The 10,830-nt window shown below is 31.7% G+C and overlaps 1 protein-coding gene and 1 pseudogene across 1 annotated transcript; one reads left to right on the forward strand and one right to left on the reverse strand.

Moving 5' to 3' along the window:
* Positions 1 to 680: 680 nt before the first annotated feature.
* Positions 681 to 1,549, forward strand: LOC101509584 (probable aspartic proteinase GIP2; annotated as a pseudogene).
* A 2,560-nt stretch (positions 1,550 to 4,109) lies between these two features.
* On the reverse strand, positions 4,110 to 8,058 carry LOC101509267 (F-box protein CPR1-like). The gene is made up of 2 exons (XM_004514041.1): positions 7,847 to 8,058; positions 4,110 to 4,905 (listed from the first exon to the last, which is right to left on the reverse strand). Exons 1-2 carry the CDS (start codon positions 8,056 to 8,058, stop codon positions 4,110 to 4,112), a joined length of 1,008 nt encoding a protein of 335 aa, XP_004514098.1.
* Between the last annotated feature and the right edge of the window lie 2,772 nt (positions 8,059 to 10,830).

A 10,830-nucleotide genomic window follows, 5' to 3' on the forward strand; every position in this document is an offset into this window, starting at 1 on the left:
TCTGAGTATGGTTTCACTTAATTTAAAATCAAGTGCCGACGTCCAAAAGAAACTATTATATTTTATTTCACATTATATATATAGTGTTATCTTAAGAAATTGTGATGTACTTACATATTTTTTTTTGTTTTAAAAATTTAGTATTTTAAAAATGTCAGTCTGATTGAATTGAACCAAATGAATATGTTCAGTTTGATTTAAATTTTGTGAGTTTTAAAAGGTCAATCAAATAAACTATATTTTTTCTTCAACTTTTACCTTCAAAAAACAAATCAAAATGATATGTTTCATCTATAACTCTACCGCTTCTAATTTGTGCAACTTCTCAGTCTAATTTTTTTACCTTTATTGTTGTGTTTACAATTTTTTATGCTTTTAAATTGCATACCTGCAACTAAAAGTTCATATAACAAAAAATTATAATTAATTTATTAATTAAAATTTAAAATTTTGGCACCCCTATAGATATTAGTCAAGCTCTACCACTGATCACAAATTCATGATCGTGTGGGTAAATTTGTTGGTGTGTAGTTTTTCCCAGAGATAATATTTTAGTGTGACCGACTTATAGCTTATGGTTTTTCCAAGTATTAAACTCAAGAGAGAATTTAAGATTGATGAAATTCATGGTTGACCCATGCTGCTTTTCATGATAATGCATCATTAGTGAGGTTTGCTGCATGTCACAAATCTTCAATCTGGCCATTGATCTAGCTGGTGAAATTTTTTGGTATGATTGTGACACTCACTACAATTTAGCATCCTACATTCCTATTGAATGTGGCTAAAAATTATGTCCTGATGTTGCATGTATGGGCTGCAATGGTCCTTTCAATGTAAACGATTATGCCCAGATGTTACACTTACTCAAATTTTTTCCCATGTTTGTACCCAAAAAAAGCTTATGCCCTGTAGTATTATTTTGGATCAATGTAAAAGTAAGCATCACACTAGAATTCATGAAATGGATAGTAAAATCAATGTTACAGAGTTGATGAGAGTATTTGAAAATTCTTCTGCTGTGAAGGTTACACCTATTGAATGTGGTTGTAATCGTCCTTTCAAACCAGGTTGCACAAATAACACATGTCCTGCTAACACAATCAACACATTAGCCAATTTCATTTTTGGTGGTAGACTTGGTCAAGATTTCATTTTCATTTCTGGCTTGCTTAGTAGCTGCATTGACACTGATGGATTTCCATCATTCACTGAAAATGATTCATCCCATAATTGATTACCAAAAATCACCAAAGGAATCATTGGTCTTGCAAGATCAAATCTTTCACTACCAACACAACTTGCATTGAAAAATAAACTTCCACCCAAGTTTTCTCTTTGTTTACCTTCTTCAAATAAACAAGGATTCACTAACTTGCTTGTTGGATCAATTGGAAAAGACCATTTTCAAGAACTCTATAAATTTGTTGAAACAACACCATTAATTGTTAATCCTGTTTCAACAGGTGTAGTTTCTGTTCAAGGTGTTCCTTCCATTGAATATTGCATTGATGTGAAAGCAATTAAACCAGAGTCGCAAAGATCCTAACTAGAGAGAAAATTCTCTTAACAACCTCTGATTCTCAAACCCCACTCAAGTGCTTCAATCCTTGCTTGCGTGTGAAACATGAAAAATACTCAGAATCATGTCCTCAAAAACTGGTGACTATATTGATAAATTTAGAAGACAGACTACAAATTTATTACAGTGAAATACAGAAAATACTGTTTTAGAAACAGAGGACCAGAGATGTTACAAGAAATACACCAGAAACAGTAATAGAGATACATTATTTTGTGATTACAAATGGTTTCCTCCCAATATATCTGAGTGTCTTGGTCTCTCCTTTCCAAGAATTAGAGAGCTTGGCCTCTCCCTCCCAATTTCTAATCAATAACTGCCTACCCTCCTTTTTGCAATAACTTCACTTATTCTAATCACATAAAAATAACTGTCATAACTCTAATATTTACTAATAAGATATCTAACACACTGAAATCAAGCAAAAGCTAAAATAATAAGATTTCCCCAACAAATCAACCCAAAATCATAGCAATGTTAGTTTATATCTTATAGCAGCATCAAGTATATATTCTATTACTTCACATAATTAATTGCATCTCACAAGTTAGATGCAAGAGATACATAGAGCCATTTTACCTTCAACTCTTCAAGAGAAAATACTTTACCAGTTCTGACTTTCAAGCTTTGTTTATGAACAATAGGCCTATAAGTCTCAACTATAAGATTAGGGAAGATTGTAATAGCTTTTCTCTAATAAGCTTTAGAATGCAACATCCACAACATATCAACGAAAATGTAACCATCAATACTAATCCACAGTCAATACACTGGGCTAACCTTAAATAATTACTAAAAGGAGTTTTAAGAGTGCGTAAAAATACACCGAATTACATTGTCTTATCTTCCTTGTTTCTTGATTAAGCCATGTCTTTAAATAGTTGTGCCAAGATTTATGAACTGTCCATGAGGAATACCATTGACATGTTTAACTACTGCTTACCTTCAATGTAATATGATATGTTAGGGAGTATTTTGAAGTATTATAGCCTGCATATCTACGTTGGTTGATTCACTAACAACCACTTCGTTCGTCTAATGTCTAGAGTACTTATTCATCAATATCATAAATCAAAACAAAATGTCAATTAGTAGAAGTAATACCCTCCACCATCAAAAAGGAAATTATTGGATATATAAAGATAAAAATAAACTATATCCAATATTAAAAGCACTGGGGATTATGTAGTGATGTGTATTTGTGTGGCTGTTGTGATAAGATGCAGAAAAATTTATCAATTGCTTCCTTGTAGTTGTAGAGACTACTCACTAGCATCTCTTTAGCTATACCTCTAAGAAAATATGCCTTCACATTCTTGGTAAATTGTACAAAAACAAGGGATGTTGTTGTACACAGGAATTGACATCTCACAGAAAATTTATTTAAAGATCGACGTCACGTTTTACACAAGAACTATGGTTTTGTAGAATATGTCTCTAACTCATACAGAACATGATGAATAGAGAAATCAAATCAAAATATTTAAAAGGCTCTCTAAGAGAAAACTAGCAAAAAAATGAAACACTAAATGAAAAATCAAGATACATTTGAGCCCTATTATTATAGTATAGGTTTGCATTATAACCACAAAGTCTAATGGCTTGTGTATGACATCCAATCCCTTTTAGTTTACTGCTCACTTTGTAAAGGATTAATGAGTGGAAGCACAATAGCAATGAACTAAGGATTAATGTTGAAAATTATCAAATGCATCTATTTAAAAAAGTCTAACAACTTGCAAAAAAAAAAAAAAAATCAAACTGCCAATATTCATTTAAGGAACTAGCAGAAAATATATGAAACTTCTATTGAGAGTAGCAGCTTTTTATGATAATAATTTAATAAAAGTTGATACATCGAGACTATTTCACCTGTATTTGACTAGATATTTAAAACTTATACAAAAGGATGACAGTAAACAATAGGATGATGTGGATTATAAGAGAAGGATAAAGAAAAATTGTAACCTCAAATGTTAAGCATGGTAGCCAAAACATAGTTTAGAAGTCAACAAAAGTATAATTACACAAGAAGAACTCATAAACTATAAGTGTATATTTGAAATAACAACATTGAAAGTAAAACTATAGGGAAGATGGATGATATATGTATTCTAAATCCAATAGGTGATTTATTTAAGAAAACAAAATAATATTGCATCATATATCGATAGTTGATTTATTTAAATGATATAGCACAAAATTGAACACGATGGCATACATGATGAGGTCAAACAGAGATATGTTGCTCGTTAAAATATCATGTTTCCCAAAACTAGGTATTTCCATATTAAATTAGAGTCCATTAAACAAAGGGAAAAGATTGTTGTTACAATTAAAATGGAAACTAGATGAGTTTGTAAATAGAAAGAGTAAACTACAAAATAAAATCAATAAAGTGAAATTGATATTATTAGATAGTTTTGAGATTTTCCATATACTTGGCAAACCAATTTGTATACAACATAAAATCAATTTGGATATGACTTCAATCATTTTTTTCGTAATTATTTCCTACTGACCAAAGTCATAAACATACAATTGGGAGAAGGTTGTCTTTATAAACTACAATGTTACAATAACCCCGGCTTACTTTAACACCAAGCTCCTCAATCGTCTGAGTACTCATATCATACCGTACTAGTTCATCATCATTTTTTCTCAAGAATATACCGCCTTTCTTTCCTACTCCAATAAGATGTTGAACGCAAGGTAAGGGTTTGACAATGAAGACATTAGCCCACAATTCCTTCACACCAAGCTCACCCAATATTCTTATGTGAAAAGTAGTCGATTCATCATACATTATGAAAGCAATGGATCCATTTAACAACACCATGCGCAAAATATAATAATGGTCAACCATGTCTGAGGGAAAAGGGGTTGTAAGGAACACTTCATTGCATAAGTCAAATGATACCAAACATGGGCCAACATTACTAAGACTATGGTAATCATCTATATCGGACCAATGACAAAATCCATCCATGTACACTTCATCATCTGACATACAAAAAGGCATGTCAACATCAAGTTTCCTCCAAGAGTTACTTCTTAGACTATATATCTCCCACATCGGGGCGAAACCTACAGGTTCGTCACATGGCACATATGCGTCGCAATCAAGAAAGAAGTCTAACTGTCGAATGAATTTATAGTCATCTCTAACATGATCATAACCAAAACCATGAAAGTTCATCATAGTGTCATGATAAGGTACATACTCAAAAAGGCTAGGTGGAATGACCTTGAATTCGTCTATAGCAGGGTTCCAAAATACACATTTTGCGTACGGGCCCCTCCCTTGTGTGAGACAAAGAGTCCTGTTAACACAAACAAAACTCAAAATATGAATACAACTGTCATCCTCGTGAAATGGAAGAATATTATAAAATATTAGTAATGTTTGGAAAACTGTGTTTGGAAGAATATTAAAAAGGAGATTAAATAATTATTAATTTTGTTTTAGCAAAATAAAAATAATAATAGTAAAACTAAAACATAAATAAAGGGACCAATGAGTTTGATCATGTGTGAACCCTAATTGTTAATAAAATAAAACAAACAAAAAAGAGAAGGGAGTTGGAAGGGCAGCCGTAAAACCAATGAGAAAACACAACAATAACTTATCGTTTGACACCGGTGATCGATAGCTGTCCAGAAAAATTTCTCCATTTTCACCCAAATTTGAGTATGTTATTTCATTCATTTAACTAGTCCATTAAACATAATTTTCCAGAATTTTAACAACCTCAATTTCTCTCTAAAATACTCGACTTCTCCGTTTATAGAATTCGTTATTTTGCACCGTTTCCTTTCACCGTAAGTCCGATTTGAGTGAAACCAACGCCAAAACGACCGTGTGAAAAGTGACTATATTATCCACTGATTTGTTTTCTGGTTTATGGTAATTTTCCTTGACTAAATTTCGATTTTAGTGTTTAGAGTATCTTCTCATAATTTATTTGTAACGTTTACCCATAAACTGTCGAGTTAGATCGATTGATGGACAAAGAGTCAATGAACAAAGGCTGTTTGCTCATGGAATCCTATTCGTGTGTGAAAGTGCGAAATAAGGTAAGGGGTGAGAGAGCGTTTGAATTCATGAGTATAATATATTGTGAGATGAACGGGAAAACCGTATTTCCCAACGATTCATTCGGGGCTCGCTACGTATGGCAGTAGCCCTTTGAGGGATAAATTAATTAATGTGAAAATATGGAAATTGTGAGATTAAAATAGAGAATAGAAATATTTGTAGGGTGTTGATTGATTTAATTTATTTGCTCGTGGAATCCTATTCGTGTGTGAAAGCGTCGAAATAAGGTAAGGGTGAGAGAGCGTTTGAATTCATGAGTGTAATATATTGTGAGATGAACGGGAAAACCGTATTTCCCAACGATTCATCTGGGGCTCGCTACGTATGGCAGTAGCCCTTTGAGGGATAAATTAATTAATGTGAAAATATGGAAATTGTGAGATTAAAATATAGAATAGAAATATTTGTAGGGTGTTCATTGATTTAATTTATTTGAATGTGTGATATTGATATTATTGTGATATTGGGTGTCGAATTAAATTTATATATATGTGTGATTAGATGAGTTTATGTGATTTGATAACAAAAGATGGATGTGTTGTGATAATTTTAGGTAATGATGATGATGTACGATTAATAATTGTGATGTTATAAATTTGTGATAAGTTTATGTGATAATGTTGGATTGATGATAGTGATGCTATAAATTTGTGATGAGTTTATGTGATGATGATAGTGATGTTTTACACTGTGATGGTAATATCGAATTAACCCCAAAGTTGATGAAATAATGGTGATTTCAATTTGTGTTTGAGATGATGGTTTTAATGGAGTATCATATGCCAACGACGGGAAAAAATAAATATTGTGAATTTGTGAAGTTGAGATTATTTTGTCATCATATAGGTAGGGCCTGACAAGCCTAGTGATTCCAGGGAAGTACAACTGAATGAGCCTGATCGTGGTGGTCTGCTGTCGAGCCTTAAGGCAAGATTGTTAGACCTTGGAGGTATTCCGGTGGGGAATTCGTAGGTGACTTGGAGGTAGCACTCCAAATGTCGGGAGCTACCACGCAACACACGTTTACCTCGACTGTCACGTATATGTGTCTCGGGTTGAGTTGAGGGGATCTATAAGGACAGAGCCAATTTGAATTGTCCTCCCACCGGGATGGTGGCATAGTATCAAGCCTCCTAACCAAGTACTTCAGAGTTAGAATGATACCACATTGTGAAGTAGAGTCTAAGCTCATGCATAGCATTGCGTTTTATTGTGATTGTTTTGTTGTGATTAATATGTATCGTGTGTGGTGATAATTTATCTTAAACGATTTGATGTTATAGTCAACTTTATTGATTTTTCTTTAGTGATTTGCCTTTTTAATGTGATATTTTCTTGATGGAATGTTTGTTTAATGATACGGTTCTATTATGATTGTTTGCGTGTTCTTCTTACTTTTGTCATACTGTCATCATGATTTCGAAACTCACCTCCTTCGCTGTTTGTGTTTGACTGGCTTGGCCTTGCGTTTGCGAAATCGCAGTTATTACAAGTTAATGAATCTTGAAGTTCAAGTTTGGGAGGAACCACACTATGATAGGTGATACCGGGAATAAAGGTTTAAATTGTATTTTACTTATTTAATTTGAAAGGAATTTTTGTATTAAAATCTTAGAAGTACTAGTAAGTTTTTAAATTAAATCAAGTAATAATACTAAAATCAAGCTTATTGAGATTACACTATTTTAATGGAGAAAATAAGTTTTAAGTGTTCCTTTTTATTTTTGAGAAACGTGATATCCTAAGTTAAAAATAAAAGTTTTTATTTTATTGGAAACGTATTTTTATTTATCTGCTGCAAATTTTATAGAAATATAATATAAATTATTATATACATTATTTTGGGGTTTAGAGTGTCACACTGAGATCCACCTTGCTGATCTCTCCAAGAAATATTTGGATGATTTCTCCAACCAGGATTGTACGTACTAGAGTAGGGATTATTCTGCTTCCTGTTATTACTCACAAAATTCACCTTTTCTAGTTCTTCTATCTCATTGTCATCCAGTGCTTCAAAAGCTCCATTTTTATGTGCTCCTCCACAAAATTTACAACTAGTATGCTTTCATAATTTGACAGGGGCCACTTGGGGTTGTATATTTAGAGCTGTCATCCCCTTCTTTATCTCAGTGGCGATAACCTCTTCTATCTGTTTTGAGAGCGACCTGCCTGGAGCCAACCCATCCATAACGTTCAACTCCAATATACCACTTACTGAACCACCACCTTTGTCATACAACATCAATTGTTCATTTGATGCCATGATCTCAATAACGTTTCGTGCTTCTGCTGCGGTCTTGTAATTCAAAGAACCAACTGTTGTGGCATCCAACATAGTTCTAGTGTTAGGCCTCAAACCATTACAGAATATTTGCATTTGGGCAGTGTCGTCATAAGCATGATTGGGACTGTAACACCCTAAATTTTATATTAAACTATTTTATTAGTTAAGTACGATTTTAAATAATTAATTTAACATTAAAATTATTTTAGAATATATGATAATAAATTTACTGACTAATTTTTGTTATATAGGTGATTTCTATGATGTGCTAGTTTTATAAATCTTAGATTACATGAGCGATATAAATAATAAATATTATATTTTATTATTTGATATATTTTTAAAAAATAATAGTATTTTAGTGTAATATATATATATTTTAAAGAAAAATATTTTATACGATTTTACGTGTATATACGTGTACCCAATTAATATAATACTTTTAGGTGCGCTTGACTGATGTTAAGTATGCACGTAGTAATATTTCAATTATTTATAACTATTTTCTGTTTTTAGTTATTTTTTTTTATAATAATTATCTTGAGATAGATATTGTGTTTGATTTACTTTATTTTTATATACTTGTTATGACATTGTGATTTTATATATATTTATTAAGATTTAGTAAATAATATAAAATGTTGATGTTATATTTATTTATTTTATAATTTCGACTATTCTCAAATATTATTATAGGGATTATTTTAAATATGAGATTTTTGGTTATTAATGTATTTTAAAAGATTAATTATTTTTATTTATAAATTATTAGTTTTGAAATAGTAATAATGCTTTATTAATGAAATTGTGTTTTAAAAAAAATAAAAATAAAAATAAAATAAAACTAGTAAAACCTAAGAGGAGAACAATGGGTTTGGTTCATGTATGAACCCTAATTGTTAATAAAATAAAACAAACAAAAAAGGAAAGGGAGTTGGAAGGGCAGCCGCAAAACCAAAGAGGAAACACAATAATAACCCTATCGTTTGACACCGGGATCGCCCAAATTTGAGTATGTTATTTCATTCATTTAACTCGTTAATTAAACATAATTTTCCAGATTTTTAACAACCCCAATTTATCTCTAAAATACTCAACTTCTTCGTTTGTAGAATTCGTTATTTTGCATCGTTCTCCATCACCGTAAGTCTGATTTAAGTGAAACCTACGCCAAAACGACCATGTGAAAAGTATCTATATTATCCACTGATTGGGTTTCTGATTTATGGTAATTTTTGTTGACCTAATTTTGAATTTAGTTTTTAGAATATCTTCTCATAATTTATTTTTAACATTTACCCATAAACTGTCGAGTTAGATCAATTGAAGGACAAATAGTCAATGAACAAAGGTTGTTTGCTCATTGAATTTTACTCGTGTGTGAAAGCGTCAAAATAAGGTAAGTCGTGAGAGAATGTTTGAATTCATGTGTATAATATAATTTGAGATGAACGGGAAAACCGTATTTCTCAACGATTCATTCGGGGCTCGCTACTTACGGCATTAGCCCTTTGAGTGATAAATTAATTAATATTAAAATATGGGAATTGTGAGATTAAAATATGGAATAGAAATATTTATAAGGTGTTGATTGATTTAACTTGTTAAATGTGTGGTATTGGATATTATTGTGATGTTTGATTTATTTTTATTAAATGTGTGATATTTGATATAATTGTGATATTAGATGTCGAATGAATTTTATGTATATGTTTGATTAGACGGTGTTTATGTGATGTGATGATAAAAAGTGAATTTATTTTGATACGTTTATGTGATTATGATGATGTATAATTAATAATAATGATGCTATAAATTTGTGAGAAGCATATGTGATGATGGATGCTTGATGATAGTGATGCTATAAATTTGTGATGAGTTTATGTGATGAGATATGATTAATGACAGTGATGTGAATTTGTGATGAGAATAGTTAAGTAACCCCATAGTTGGTGAAATAATTGTGATTTCAATTTGTGTTTGAGATGACGGTTCTTAATGGAGTATCATAGGCCAACTAGGGGAGAAAATAAATATTGAGAAATTGTGAAGTAAATATTATTTTGTCATCATATAGGTAGGGCTTGACAAGCCTAGTGATTCCGGGGAGGTTCAACTGAATGAGGTTGATCAAGGCGGTCTGCTGTCGAGCCTTAAGGCAATATTGTTAGACCTTTGAGGTATTCGGGTGGCGAATTCCTAGGTTACTTGGAGGTAGCACTCCAAATGTCGGAAGCTACCATGCAACACACGTTTACCTCGACTGTCCCGTATATGTGTCTCGGGTTGAGTTGAGGGGATCTATGAGGATGTAAGACCCATAATTTTAAAGTATACTTTATGTATTTTTGTGTATTTTGGATTTTGGCTCGGAGGCTTTTTAGCCAAAGTTAATAATATTTTGGAGTTTATATGATCAAAAAGATATTTTGATGCCGTTTAGAATTACTCGTCGATAAATAAATTAAATTAACTGCGGTGAATCTTTTACGATAAATTTAATGCGTTATGGGTGAAATGGTAATTTAACAAATATCTAGTTATTTTGAGATATTTGTTAGAAGTAATTAATATATATATATATATATATATATATATATACACACACAACTATTTGCTTGGAAAGAAAAGGAAAAGAAAAGAAAATGATATAAAAAGGAAAGAAGGAAAAAGGAAGAAAGGAAAAAGAAAGGAAAGAAAGAGAAAGGAACGAAAAAGAAAAATTCCATCTTCTTCCTCTAATACCTCACGCGCGAAGATTAGAAACCCAAGGCTTGGTGAGTGATAGGATAAGGATTTCTTAACTTCACTCTCCCTCGTTGATTCGAAAACGAAGAAAAACGGTGTTAGGGATTTCAAAACCGT

This window comes from Cicer arietinum, chromosome 6, assembly GCF_000331145.2.
Source record: "Cicer arietinum cultivar CDC Frontier isolate Library 1 chromosome 6, Cicar.CDCFrontier_v2.0, whole genome shotgun sequence".
Lineage (NCBI taxonomy): Eukaryota > Viridiplantae > Streptophyta > Magnoliopsida > Fabales > Fabaceae > Cicer > Cicer arietinum.